The sequence below is a fragment of the Bos indicus genome, chromosome 10 (genome assembly GCF_029378745.1).
Source record: "Bos indicus isolate NIAB-ARS_2022 breed Sahiwal x Tharparkar chromosome 10, NIAB-ARS_B.indTharparkar_mat_pri_1.0, whole genome shotgun sequence".
NCBI classification, from domain to species: domain Eukaryota; kingdom Metazoa; phylum Chordata; class Mammalia; order Artiodactyla; family Bovidae; genus Bos; species Bos indicus.
This window is the reverse complement of record NC_091769.1, coordinates 102,609,112-102,624,761: the sequence shown is the minus strand read 5'-3', so window position 1 is coordinate 102,624,761 and position 15,650 is coordinate 102,609,112. Positions and strand designations below refer to the sequence as shown.

The 15,650-nt window shown below is 38.5% G+C and overlaps 1 protein-coding gene and 1 pseudogene across 5 annotated transcripts in view; one reads left to right on the top strand and one right to left on the bottom strand.

The window, feature by feature from the left end:
- The window catches only part of CTDSPL2 (CTD small phosphatase like 2), a 75,753-nt gene that overhangs the window by 38,986 nt on the left and 21,117 nt on the right, over window positions 1-15,650 (bottom strand). For all 5 annotated transcript variants that reach the window (XR_011569059.1, XM_070798037.1, XM_070798040.1 and 2 more), the window contains exon 2: window positions 11,768-11,977. Coding sequence is in view for 4 of the 5 variants with exons in the window: in XM_070798037.1 (XP_070654138.1) it covers window positions 11,768-11,953 (186 nt within the window). In the remaining variant the exon portion in view is untranslated. The remainder of the gene's footprint in view (window positions 1-11,767; window positions 11,978-15,650) is intronic.
- Window positions 2,428-2,568, top strand: LOC139185524 (U2 spliceosomal RNA; annotated as a pseudogene).

Here is a 15,650-nt window from a genome sequence, read left to right as displayed (position 1 = left end):
CTTTGGAGAACAAGGAAAAGTGTTCGTTTAAAAAGAGAAAATTAGACTGTCATCAAACTTTGAAAGCAGTGCATTTAATGCTGGAAGAAAATGGAATAACACTTTTAAAAATCAAGAAGAGAAACTGTGAGACAAGGATATCATATGCAGTAAAAGTGGTTTTAAAGCACAGAACTCAGAATATTGTTTCTGTGTCTGCTTCATGTGGCATCTACCAAAAAATGACTATAGACAACAACCAGAGGACTGGGGAAAGCATTAAACACGCTGAACGCACACAGGACCTGTGCAAGATGAACGAGGGTTAGAGATCACGTGTAATGGCTACAGGCTCAGAACATATACACGACAGTAAAAACTGGTAAGAGATATAAATTTTAAAAATTGTTCACTTTAAAGACATTCTGAGTAAAGCTGACAGAATTCATTTTTAGCTGGTAAGAAATAACAAATGAAGTTATCTAGGCATAAAAGAAATAATACCAGATGGGATTCTAAATCTGCAATAAGGAATGGCTACCACTAAGGCAAACATGAGTAAATTCAAAAGATCTTTGTGTTCAATAGTTCTAATACGGTCTTTCCAGCTGTCTTCAACACTGATACCTGCTACAATCTCTGCAGCCTCATTATAATCCAATAAAGTATTCTCAAGTCTCCGAGCTGCTTCTCTCTCTCTCTACATATATATATGGAAACACAATAAAGGTACTCTCATTGCTTTGCAATATTATTAAATTTGGTCTTCAAAATTTACTCTAAAGTTATTTTAGAATTTAGTAATTCTTTAAATAAAATTTATAATTTATAATTAAGAATGGATTACTGGGTTGAAAAAGGGAGCTGGGCGATCTGTGATTTCAATCCACCACTCTTAGTGATGAAACTGACATAAACTTCTATAGCCCATGAAAGGAGGAAATGCACTCCAAGGGAACTAAATACAACTGTAAATCACAAATGAAAATAAGATAAAGTTAGTGTCCCTTTGGCTTCAAAATTGTCTTATGCAACAGAACATATTCAAATAGAATTATAGTGCCAATTCAGTTGCACTGTCGTTTGAGAACAATCATTCAGTTTTTAAAAAAGAAACTATTTTAGATGTACAGGATGAAATCTTTAAAAGCCAAAATAGTTATAGCCTTTCAAACTTAAATTGCAAAACCCAATGAGGTGTCTCAGAAACAAAGTTGGTTATATTGCTTTGGCTGAAAAAAGGTATATACTTATGAGAGACTTACAAACTCTTACACAGTAGTTAGTGCTGAAAACCTACTAAGTCAGTAAAAGAAACAAGCAGAGGCTTTCCTGGTGGTCCAGTGATTAGGAGTCCATCTGCCAGTGCAGGAAACTGGTTCGATACTGATCCGGGAAGATCCCATGTGCCGTGGAGCAACTAATCTCCTCGGCCACAACAACTGAGCTCTACGGCCTGTGCTCTACAAGAGGAGAAGCCACCGCAACGAGAAGCCCAAGAGCCGCAACAGAGACTGGCCCCTCCTGCCACAACCAGAGAAAGCCTGCGCGCAGCACCATCAAACATAGACAGACAGACTAGCAGGCAAGAAAGAAAGAAAGAAACAGACGTTTCCACTTTCTAGTGATAAAGTAAATCACTGGGAGACTTAACTGTGAACACAGAAAATGAGCTAACACTGGTATGTGACTTGTACTTGTCTGCTGCTTCAGTCGTGTCCGACTCTGTGCGACCCCACAGACGGCAGCCCACGAGGCTCCCCGGTCCCTGGGATTCTCCAGGCAAGAACACTGGAGTGGGTTGCCATTTCCTTCTCCAATGCAGGAAAGTGAAAAGTGAAAGGGAAAAAAAAATTATTTTTAAAAAAAAGAAAAGTGAAAGGGAAGTCGCTCAGTCTTGTCCGACCCTTCGCGACCCCATGGACTGCAGCGCACCAGGCTCCTCAATCCATGGGATTTTCCAGGCAAGAGTGCTGGAGTGGGGTGCCATTGCCTTCTCCATATCTGATACTAGTATCAACTAATCATCAAAGATCTTCTTTACCATGAATGCACGGTAACAAACACAAGTGAATTAATTTTTTGCATCTCAGTTTATCCTGGAACAACTGTGTCAATGTCTGTGATGACTATTTTGTGATGCAAAATAAAAAAAAAAGGTTTATGATTACTGCCACCTTAGCACAAATCAAAACGTGGACATCCAAAGTTATTGTATTTTTCACAGCCATGCACTTGCATGGGGGAAAAAAGTCAGCTATACTTAAGAATGTCCCTGATGAAGCTGTAAAATTAATTAAATCTCAACCCTTAAATACGTGTTAAATCCTACATGACAAGATGGGAAGCACACAAACGCTTCTGCTGCACACTGTGCTTCCACAGTCGTCTTGAGGAAAAGCATCTGACTGACTGTTGAGTTGTAAGCTGAATTAGATCACTTTTTTGATCACTTCTCGGCCTTTTGGCTAAGATCAAGTGTAGATCACTTTTTCTGATAGAAAACTATCTTCACTTGAAGCAGTTTATTTTCTGAAAAATGAACAAAGCAACTCAAGAAAAAACTAATACATTTTGTTGCGAACAATAAAATTTGAGCATTCAGCTAAAAACTGGGATTTTAGGAAACCTGGACAACGCATTGTAAGACTCAAGAGTTTCCCAATATTGTTCTATTGAGATCAGTGGGGTTGTTCAGAAATGTGATTTCTAAACATTAAATAAATAATGAAATATGTCAATATGGATACATATGTGGAAGATTTACATAATAAAGCAAACCATTATTTTCCCAACCAAAAAAACAGTACATGATGTTACAAAATCAGATGTAGGTAAAAAGATTCATTGCAAGTACAAGACAGACCAATAAAAAGATCACTGTCGAGCTTTCTTTCAAAGTCAATATTGGAACAAGAACTTAAGATACCACACCACTTGTCAAGTTTTGGTATAAAATCTGCAATTATCTAAAAAGTATATTAAAAGACTCTTTCGTTTTCTAAATACATGTGTAATTTTCTTTTTGTGTGTCAATGATAACCACAAACTACGCTCTGTGAAGCGACCGTTAAAGAGGTCTACGGGGCTCCCTTGGTGGTCCAGCGGTTAAGAAACCTGCCTTGCAATGCGAGGGACACCGGTTCGATCCCTGGTTGCAAAAGCACCACAGCTGATGAGCCCGAGCCCTACAGCCCACAAAGGGCGACTACTGAAGCCCTCGCGCCTGAGCCTGGAGTCTGTGCTCCTCAACAGAGGAAGCCCTGCAGTGAGAAGCCCACACAACTGGAGGGTGGCCCACCCGTCGCAGCCGGAGGAGGCCCCTGCATGGCCATAACGAGCCAGCACAGCCAAAAATAAACTTTAAAAGAGAGAAAATGTTAAAGGAAAAAGGGGTTTATAAAACTGTAAATATTGTCCTGTTTCCCACTAATTCCCTTTTTCTTTAGCAAATAGTTAAAATATTAATTGTACCAACATCAACATGTAATGGGTTTAGAATTAAAATTTTGATATTTTCAAAATTCCTCAGTTAGTATCTAATGAGATATAGATAGATATTATCCCCATAAACAAAAAGTTCTTTAGGGTTTCTAATAATTTATAAGATGGTAAAGGATTCTAGGTTCAAAAAGTTTAAGAACCACTTGCTTAAGAGAGACCACTAATGAATTCACAAGACAAAATGTAAAAATTCACTCCCAATAAATGGGGAGAAAATTTGACCTGGAAGGGAAAGCTGCCAAGTGGCAGTCAAAGGGTACAGAGTTTCTTTAGGCGAGGATATAAGTGGTTTAAAATTAACTGTGGTAATGACTGCATAACTCTGTGCATATATTAAAGCCTACTGAATTGGGCGAGTTTTACGCCATGTAAATCATATCTCCATAATGTTACACTATATGTATCTATCATATAATCCAACAATATCAATCTTAGTTATTCACCCAGGTTTAACATAAACAAATGTCCACACAAGGATTCAAAACAGAAACATTCACAGCAACTTCGTTCACAACAGCCAAAACCCAGAAATATCTCAAGTGGCTAACAAGTCACGGTATGTGGTGCGTGCGTGCCAAGTCACTTCAGTCGTGTCCGTCGCTTTGCGATCCTATGGACGGCAGCCGGCCAGGGTCCCCTGTCCACGGGATTCTCCAGGCAAGAACACCGGAGTGGGTTGCCATGCCCTCCTCCAGGGGATCTTCCCGACCCAGGGACTGAACTTGCAGAATGTCTACTGCATTAGCAGGAAGGCTCTTTACCACTAGCACCAGCTGGGAAGTCCTGTGGTATGTGGTATACTCACACAATAGAATAGTGTTTGGGGCACAGGAGAGAGAAGGGGTAAATTACAGATACATGCAGGAACACAAATGAATCTAAAAACTTTACGATGAATGAAGGAAGCAAGACATGTTATATGCACAGTAACTTTAGGGAAGACTTATACAATCTATAATAACAGAAGATCAATGGTTGTCTAGGATGATGCTGAGATGGTCTGCAATACTCCAAGGATACTTTTTAGTCATGGGTGTATAATTCTGTTAAAATTCATGAAAACATATAATTTAAATCAGTGTGTCTTACTATGTTTCATTATACCCCATAAAATTAATTGTTAAAAAGTCAACGGAGATAAAGTACAATTCTTTTTTTTTTTTTAAGGTAGAATCCTAAAGATAACTAGTTCATCAAAAAGAAGGCAAGATGAAACAGAGTAAAAAATAACAAATGGGATAAATACAGAATAAATTACAGGATGGGAAACTAAAGCGTCTGCCTACAGTGCGGGAGACCCGGGTTCGATCCCTGGGTCAGGAAGATCCCCTGGAGAAGGAAATGGCACCCCACTCCAGTATTCGTGCCTGGAAAATCCCATGGACGGAGGAGATTGGTTGGCTACTGTCCATGGGGTCACAAAGAGTCGGACACGACTGAGCGACTTCACTATCACTCACTATTAATAACTACATTAAATGTAAACAGACTAAACAAGCCAATTTAAATACAAACACATAGGGTGGGGAAAGGTGTATCAGGCAAATGATAAGAAAGAAAGCTGTGTGGTTTTATCAATATCAGGCCAAGTAAATCTCAAGGCAAACAGTAGCACCAGAGATGAGAGACATTTCACAGTGGTGGAAACTTACACCCAACACTCACAAACGTGTACGCCCCTAACAAGAGAGCTTCACAACACACGCAGTGAGAGCTGACAGAACAGAAGGTGGAGAGTTCATAATTAAGAGACGGAGACTTAAAAGAAGACACAGAGTATTTGAATACTATCAAACTATCTGATTAACTGATATTTACAGAACTGTACTAATCAATTCCAGAATGTGCATATTTTTTTCAAACACATGGGACATTTACCAAAATAGTCCATATGTTAAAAAATATCAAAAGACACCAAAGAAGTGAAGTCATACAGTGTATGTTCTTAGGTCACAATAATATTAAATTAGATATAAACAATTAAAAGACATCTAATAAATGCCCAAATATCTGATCTGACAATTAAATAACGTATTTCTAAATAATCCATGGACCAAAAGGTAATAAAAATACAGTCAGAATGTATGGGAAAGCAGTATTTTGAAACTGCATAGCTGTAAGTATTTGAATTAGAAAAAAACTGAAGTGTAGTATTACTGATCTAAGCAAGGGGCTGGGAAACTACAGTACAAACGCCAAGCCTAACACATTGTTTTTGTATGACCAGCAAACCAAAAGTAGTTTTTATATTTTAATATGGTGGTAGGGGGAGGTGGGAATCAAACAAATGACACTATTTTATGACTCATGAAAATTGCATGAAAATCAAATATCAACAACCAAAGTCATACTCATTCATTTATGCATTATCTACAATGGGAGAGTCGAGTAGTAACTGCAAATTCAGACAAGACAGTCTGCAAAGACTTAAATATTACTTATCTGAAATATTTACAGAAAAAGTTTACTAATTCCTAATCTAAGTTCTCGCTTGTATAAGCTGGAAAAGTAAGAGTAAACCAAACATAAAGTAGAAAGAAATATTAAAAATAACAAGTAGAAATCAAATAGACAGTGGAAAGAAAAGAGAAAATGTACAAAGGCAGATGTTGGTTCTTTGAAAAAGTAATAAAACTGATAAAGCTCCAGTTGCAAAGGGATCAAAACAAAAATAAATTGTTCACATCAGGAGTGAAAAGAAGAACATCATTATAGATCCTACAGAGACTATTAGGTTAATAGAGAAATACTGCAAAGACTTTATATCTAATAACTTGACAACTTCAACGAATAGACAAATTCCCTGGAAAACACGTATGACCAAAATTCAAACAGAAATAGAGAAGCTAAAGAAGTTCATATGTATTAAAGAAATCAAATTTATAGTAAAAAGTTATCACACAAAGAAATCCAAGTCACATTCCAAAAATCCCTCTCCAGAATTCACCACTGAATTCTACTAATAATTTAAGGTTGAGATAATACTCCGTCACTACAAGCTCTTTCAGAAACAGAGAAGCAGACGGACAGTTCCTGGGTCATGATCTGATGCATAACTCTGACCCTCAGAATCTCAAAAGTATTACAAATCAAAACTACAGACCAAACCCTCATGAGCACAGACACAAAACATCTTTAAGAACAACAACAAAACACGGCAGCAAACTGTATCCAGCCATACAAGTTTAATTTTCAGTTAAAAAAATTCATGTCCTACTCCACATTAAAAGAGCAAAATCTGGAGAACATCTCAATCCAATATAATAAAATCTTACAGCAAACTAGGAACAGAAGGGAACTTCCTCAAACAGACAGAAGATAACTATGACAGACATACATACCTAATGTAAACAAACTCTCTTCCCCTAAGACCAGTAACAAGACAAATGTTTGCTTTTACCACTTCGACTAAATGTCCTAGAGGTCCTAACCAATGCAATAATGAAGAAAAAGAAATACAAGGTCTAGAAATCAGAAAAGGAAATCATATCTGGTATATAATATGATTATATATGTATAAAACCCTATGAAATCTTAAAGACTAGAATGATTAAGTAAACCTAGCAATTTTACACAGTATCCCAGTCAACACAGAAAAATTAATTATATTTATATATATTACAACAAACAAAGTAAAAACTTTAAATGTATTATATCATTTAAAACAGCACCATAAAACATCAAATACCTGAGAACAGAACTAATTAGTATGTGTAACACCCTCACATTAGCACAAAAAAATTAAAAACACTTATATTAACACTGAGATTTATCATGATCACGAACTGGCAGACTCAATACAGCTAAGACGTACAGTCTCACCAAATGATATATACATGTGATACAGTATTATAATCCCAGTAGGTTTTCTTTGGAGAAATAGACAAGCTAATTCTAAAACTGACATGTAAGTATAAGGGATCTAAAGTAGTATTTAAAATGCTATCTTTTATCTCAGTATCTTAAATACAGTGGTGTTGTCTTTTTCAAAATTTGGGTAGGGGTTGGCAGCTAGTGTTTATTGAGTATCAGGTACTTTACAACCATCATTTGGTATTTTACAGATTAAAAAAAAACTTAGGCTCAATGAATTTAGACAACTTACAATGTTAATTATAACAATAATGACTATAATAAATAGCTTGTCCAAGATTAGAAAAATTAAAAGCAAGTATCACAGTCAATCACCCGTCGCTGGGCACTGCTGTGTGCCCCGTGTCATTCTCAGCGCTTCCAGTTAACACGCTCTTACAAACACTTAAGCTTTCAAACCACATGACGTTGTTACTAGCATCTCTGTATTACAGGAGAGGAAACTGAGAGTTAAATAACTCAGTTAAATAAGCACAGGAGAGTTAAATAACTCGGCCAGGGTTACACAGCTTTCACCAGCAACACTGGCACTGAAACTGATGCGCCTGGTTTCAGACCCTGAGCCCGTGACTGCTGTGCACGACTGCCTCTCCAACAAGGGACAAGCTGGGATCTAACCCAGGTACAATTCGACTGTCTCAAAGCAGTCACATGGTATCTTCATAGCATGACCTACTTTATGTAAGGACTGAAAATTTTCTTGATGAAAGAAACAAAGAATTGAGTCTTTCTATGCTCCTGACTTGGTCATTTATTTATATTCTATCAAAGTTGAAGCTTATTTTGTCTAGGAAAAACCTTTACCCTCGTATTTTTTCATGAATCATCATCCTCTGTCTTCAGTTTTTCTGACTGGGTGACAGACTACTCTTATTTCTACAAGGGTCTTTTTTAAATCCAAGTTAGTTAGAAAATTTCTTATGCAGCCACTGGCTTCTTTGGTTCCTTTTCTTTCTCTTCTTTTGAACTTTTAAAAGTATATGGTTAAAATGGAACTTTATAGACAGGTCTTGCTTTCTCTTTTGAGCTGTCTTCTTTCTCAGGTGTCTGATATTGCTCTCATGCTTGTCTTATGACTCTGGCTTTTTGAAACTTGGTCTCTGAATATCAACTAGGCTTTCTGCTCTTCTTTACTGTTATGATTTCTAGTTTGAAGTAACAGTTGAAACTGGACATGGAACAACACATTGGTTCCAAATAGGAAAAGGAGTACATCAAGGCTGTAGATTGTTACCCTGCTTATTTAACTTATATGCAGAGCACATCATGAGAAACCCTGGGCTGGAAGAAGCACAAGCTGGAATCAAGGTTGCCAGGAGAAATATCAATAACCTCAGATATGCAGATGACACCACTCTATGGCAGAAAGTGAAGAGGAACTAAAAAGCCTCTTGATGAAAGTGAAAGAGGAGAGTGAAAAAGTTGGCTTAAAGCTCAACATTCAGAAAACTAAGATCATGGCATCCAGTCCCATCACTTCATGGCAAACAGATGGGGAAACAGTGGAAACAGTGGCTGACTTTATTTCTGGGGGCTCCAAAATCACTGCAGATGGTGACTGCAGCTGTGAAATTAAAAGATGCTTACTCCTTGGAAGGAAAGTTATGACCAACCTAGACAGCATATTAAAAAGCAGAGACATTACTTTGCCAACAAAGGTCCGTCTAGTCAAGCTTATGGTTTTTCCAGTAGTCGTGTATGGATGTGAGAGTTGGACTATAAAGAAAGCTGAGTGCCAAAGAATTGATGCTTTTGAACTGTGGTGTTGGAGAAGACTCTTGGGAGTCCCTTGGACTGCAAGAGATCTAACCAGTCCATTCTAAAGGAGATCAGTCCTGGGTGTTCATTGAAGGACTGATGTTGAAGTTGAAACTCCAATACTTTGGCCACCTGATGCAAGGAGCTGACTCATTTGAAAAGACCCTGATGCTTGGAAAGACTGAAGGCAGGAGGAGAAGGGCACGGCAAAGGATGAGATGGTTGGATGGCATCACCGACTCAATGGACATGAGTCTGGGTAAATTCCGGGAGTTGGTGATGGACAGGGAGGCCTGGCGTGCTGCAGTCCATGGCGTCGTAAAGAGTCGGACACAACTGAGCGACTGAACTGAACTCAACTTCTAGTTTCAACGGCTGCTGGTATTCTTTCCAGTTTAGTATCACTGATCCATTTTTATTAACATTTTGCTAATAAGTTTTAATCTGTATTCTAGCTCTAACTTGATATAAAGGTCATTAGAATACTTAGATAATTTAATAAACATATATTGTTCATTTAAGAGGTGTGTATTAGTGTACTATTAACATAAATACATAGTAAAACCTATTATTAAGAATAATGCATTATTAAGAAGATGGTTTAATAACAATTTAGATAAGAAAGAATTAACAATTAGAAGCCAGTATAAGCTTCCCAGGTGGCTCACTGGTAAAAAGTCTCCCTGCCAATGCAAGAGGTGCAGGTTCAATCCCAAGGTTGGGATGATCCCACGTAAAAGGAAATGGCAACCTGCTCCAGTATTCCTGCCGGGAAATCCCAGGGACACAAAGTCTGGCGGGCTACAGTCCATGGGGTTGCAAAGAGTCAACACAACTTAGCAAATAAGCAACACAACAGCATAACATCATTAGGATAATAAATGACAAAATCATCTTTTAATTTACTTCTAACAAAAGGACAGTAGATAGGAAAAGAAACAGTATACTCTGATTTCAGTAAGGCATTCAAATCCTAATTATCACAATAATCTTACTGAATATAAGAATGAAATCTGGGATGAATTAAATGAATTTATAGCTGTGGTGAAAACCTTGCTCAAAAATATTAATTAATGAATAAGATATTAGCTTGCAAACAGGTTTTTATTGGCCTAATCCACTAATGGATAGGCATTAATAACAAAATTTTAGTTTTTTGCTTAAAAAAAAATAACCGACAACCCTGAATAAACATTAACTGACATGGGCAAAAATCTGCTGACCAACAAAGAACGAAAACTACTAAATGAAAAAAAAAAAAAAAAAGAAAGCATGACTAACATGAACAGAAGTCAGAAGACACAGGGAAGAAAAAAAACCCAAAAACCTATTTTCATTTCTGGTTGTTACCTTTCAGGAACAAGGTAACCAAGAAAAAGCTGACCAAGATGCTAACCTATTATCATATAATGCCATATAATGAAAACTAGAACTATTTAGCCAGGACGGTGACTGAGTGTTTGCACTTGCACAAGGAGAAAAAGAACATGTGAGGCAAGGAAAGGGTAGGTATACTTTCTTCAAGATGAGGAAGAACTTCACAATATTCAGAGCTGTTCAGAGAATGAACTTGACACAGTGATGTTCTCATCAACAGGGCTAAGGACAACCCAACAGAAACTTAAAGATTCAAGAATTCTTGTTTCTGGAAGGAATTTCATCTTTTTTATACAATAATACTACAATATTTATAGGCCTATGTAAATTAACTCATAGAAACTTTTAAAAATTATACTTAAAATTAGCAAAAGAAATCCATCATTACGAAAAAATAACACTTTACTTTTCTACCAAAGTGACAAATTTACACTATAAGCAACTTATTATATATAATAATCCGAAGTAAGAACACAACAGTAGTCAACAGTGATAATAAAATCAACGAAAAATGAATGATAACACTACTATTTACAGAGTACATTAGAACTTCTCAAACTGCTTTTCCACCTGTTTGCCATCTAATCTGAAAACAACTCTGAGGCAGACAAGGCAGTTAGTATGAGTCCCATTTTACTGTCTTCTTGAGGCTAAGAGGGGAAAATGACTTTCCTCAGAATTCAAGTTGGTCCACAGGAGGAAGTATGAATCTAGAGCTCATGCCTCCTGGTTAGTGCCCCTTCTTTCTTTCTTTTGCCACATGGCCAGTGGGGTCTTAGTTCCCTGACCAGAAACTGAATCCAGGCCCACGGCAGTGGGAGTGCCAAGTCTTGACCATGGACCCCCAGGGAATTCCCCATTCTTTCTTTAATAACTTTGTTCTCCCTTCAATGAATACGACATTTTCATTGTACAACGGTTAGAATTCAGATAAATCATCTTCCTAATTAGACAACGTATCAATATTAATAAGAAACTTTAACTTATGTTTGAAATGAATAAAAAAGAAATAACTCAAATAAATGACTAAGAAAAAATTTCTTTTACTTCCCAAAATAGTAAGCTGAAAAAACAGAAGGCTAACAGGATCAGTTAAGTAGAATACTGTTTTCTTGACCAACCATTAAATATTTTACATGTAAATACTCAACACCAAAATGGAGACACACTTCGTTAAATGGGGCTCTAGCAATATTAGATTTCTCATCTTCATAAGCTTAAAGAACACAATCTAAGTTTCCTTTTTAATGATATAATTATCAGGTAAAACCATTACCTTGGGTGTGCTTCCTTTAATGAATTTTTTAATTGAAGACAACAAGCCGGTTTCATTCTTCGGTGGTTTTTCTCCTCCTGAAGGCAGGCTGTCATCAACTTCTGAGTATTTCCTCTTTGCTCTGGCAGTGCGTTGTGTTTGGATTTGATTTGATTGCTGAGAAGCCTTCCGTGTTCTCAGCCTCATCTTTTATGGGTGCCACATGTAAAACTATAAAAGAAAAATAATCAGGTTATTAAAATTAAGCCTAGTGTACCCACGTGTACCCAGTTTACCTAGGTTTGTAGAATCTTAGTTTCCCTGATGGGGATCAAAACCAGGCCCTCAGCACGGACAGTGCAGAGTCCTAACCTCTAGAGCACCAGAGAATTCCCAAGAAACTAACTTTTTAACTGAAAGGCATAGTGCTTTGAATTTTATTACATTCTCCCAAATAACCTTCCCACAACTTCTGAAATATTACACCCTGTGATCTAATAGAGTGTGCACGTCCCTTTCAGAATACTGTAGTGCCTCCATCCTTGCTGACACTATCATTCATTTAATCACTCATTCGTTCAACAAGTATTTACTGGGTAAGTAAGTACCTGGTAAAACAAGAGAGAGAAGGTTTTTACCCTCAGGAGATCACAATGTAGTGGAAAAAACCCTTAAGTCATTGAATGAATTAGTTCCAAGAACACAATTCTAATAATCAACAAGTACAAAAGTGTGGCAAGATTGAGTCAATCATTTTACAGGATTTGATCTTACCACATGCGTCGATCCTTTAAAAACCAAACTCATCTGGCTCAAGCTGCCGGAGTAGAAGGATGGTGCTCATCTTCTGCGAGAGCACAAAACTCCAACTAGCCGCTGAACAACCAAGGACAGGAGGACACTGGAACCCACCAGAAAAAGACACCCCACGTCCAAAGACAAAGAAGCAGCCTCAGTGAGATGACGGGAGGGGCACAATCACAATAAAATCAAATCCCATGCCCACCGGCTGGGTGACCCACAAACTGGAGAACAGTAATACCAAAGAAGTTCTCCCACTGTTGTAAAGGTTCTGAACCCCACGTCAGGCTTCCCAGCCTGGGGATCCGACAAAGGGACTGAGAATCCCCAGGGAATCTGGCCTTGAAGGCCAGCAGGATTTGTTTACAGGACTTCCACAGGACTGGGGGAAACAGAAGCTGCAGTCTTGGAGGGCACAAACACTCCTGCACACACCAAGACCCAGAGGAAAGGAGCAGGACCCCACAGGAGACAGAGCAGAGACACCAACTGGCATTGAAGAGTCTCCTGTGGGTGTGGAGGTCGGCAGGGGCTCAGCACAGAGATGGGGTGCTGGCGGCAGCAGGTGGGGCAGGCCCCCTCGGCATAAACCCTCTTGGAAGTCCCCATTAACCCTACCACAGAGCCTGTAGAACCCAGGGCCAAACGACTACCAGGGAGGGAGTGAAACCCCACCCACCGGCAGATAACTGGGTTAAAGTTTTACTGAGCAAGGCCCTGCCCACCAGAGCAAGACCCAGTTTTTCCCACCACCAGTTCCTGCCTCTGCATCTTCTCCATTAGAAGAAGTAAGAACCACAGTCCCACAGTGGCTTAAACAGAAACCACATTATCGAAATTTAATTAGGAAGAAAAAGCAGAAAGTTATGTCCCAGATGAAAGGACAAGATAAAACCCCAGAAAATCTAAATGAAGTGGAGATATGCAACTTTCCAGAAAAAGAATTCAGAATAATCATAGTGAAGATGATCCAGGATCTTGGGAAAACAATGGAGAAGATGCAAGAAATATTTACCAAAGACCAGCAAGAACCAAAGAACAGAAGTGAACAGTACCCTAGAAGGAACAGGATAACTGAGGCAGAAGAACAGGTAAATGACTGCAGGACAGAAAAGTGGAAACCACCGCCACACAACATAATATAGGAAGAAGGCGGCAAAAAAAGAAGACAGCCTAACAGACCTCTAGAACAACGTTCAACACAACAACATTCACATCACAGGGTCCCAGAAGGAGGAGAGAGAGAGAAAGGACCTGAGAAAACACCTAAAGAGATAATAGCTAAAAACTTCCCTAACATGGGAAAGGAAATAGTCAACCAAGTTCAGGAAGCACAGAGTCCCAGGCAGGATAAACCCAAGAAGAAACACAACAAGATGCATAATAACCAAACTGACAAAAGTTAAAGACAGAGATAAAATACTAAAAATAACAATGGAAAAACGACAAATAACATACAAGGGAACTCCCATGAGGCTATTAGCTGATTTTTCAACAGTAACTCTACAAGCCAGAAGGGAATGGCATGATATATTTAAAGTGATGAAAGGGAAGAACCTATAGCCAAGAATACTCTACCCAGCAAGACTCAGATTTGATGGAGAAATCAAAAGCTTTCCAGTCAAGCAAAAGCTAAGAGAATTCAGCACCATCAAACCACCTTTATAGCAAACGCTAAAGGAACGTCTCTAGACAGGAAACAAGCGAAGGAAAAGACCTACCTACAGAAAATAAACCCAAAACAATTAAGAAAACTGTAATAGGATCAAATAAACCAACCAAAAGACAGAGGCTGGCTGGGAGATGAAAACATGTGCATGCATGCACTTCCACTCACCACGTCACTCTGCTTGACCCCTCCCCCCATTGTTTGTAATTATTTTATACTGTTAATCATGTTCCCATTATGGCTTGCAATTGTAATTTTTATTTTTTGTCAGGCTGTTGATTGTGAAAACTGACAAATATCTTTTACTATCGTGATTATGTAACTATTACTCACTTAATACTACTGCATCATGATTGGTCAACAGAACAATGATAGAACTCTGTATCATCCAGAACTACTATTTAATAGAAACACCTGTAATCACTTTTTAAAATCCAGATGCATATCAGAATTATCTTGACATTTTTTGAAAAATACAAATGCCCAAGTATTGACTTTTTCCTCCAGAGCTCCGGACATGCTTCTAACGAGCAGCCGTGTTTAAAGCACCTGGACTATATGATGATCTTTGATCTGGCCTGTTTCCCTTTCCCTATTTCATACTCAGTGTTCCCATTTCGGAGAAGGCAATGGCACCCCACTCCAGTACTCTTGCCTGGAAAATCCCATGGACGGAGGAGCCTGGTAGGCTGCAGTCCATGGGGTCGCTAAGAGTCGGACACGACTAAGTGACTTCACTTTCACTTTTCACTTTCATGCACTGGAGAAGGAAATGGCAACCCACTCCAGTGCTCTTGCCGGGAGAATCCCAGGGACGGGGGAGCCTGGTGGGCTGCCGTCTATGGGGCTGCACAGAGTCAGACACGACTGAAGCGACTTAGCAGCAGCAGCAGTTCCCATTTCACTTAGTTTATGTTTTCCAATTTTTCCATCTCTTTTTTTTTTTTTGATGTTCCTTCTCAACCTTTATCAAGCATAGTAGAAAAGCTTTGCACAGATATATATAAATAGTATATACAACACATGTATTTTAGAAACTTACGAATTTTTGCCTAACTAAAACTTTATGACATTTTGATTCCACTTGTTTGATTTAGTATGAATAGAATGCTAAACTTCTAATTTAAAAAAAAAACAGATATGCATCAAGCAACAAAGGTTTATTGTACACCACAGGGAACTACAGTCAGTATCTTGTGAAGTGAAGTAAAAGTCGCTCAGTCGTGTCTGACTCTTTGTGACCCAATGGACTATACAGTCCATGGAATTCTCCAGGCCAGAATACTGGCTTGGGTAGCCTTTCCCTTCTCCGGGGGATCTTCCCAACCCAGAGATCGAACCCAGGTCTCCTGCACTGCAGACTGATTCTTTACCAGCTGATCCACAACGGAAGCCCAAGAATACTGGAGTGCGTAGCCTATCCCTTCTCCAGCA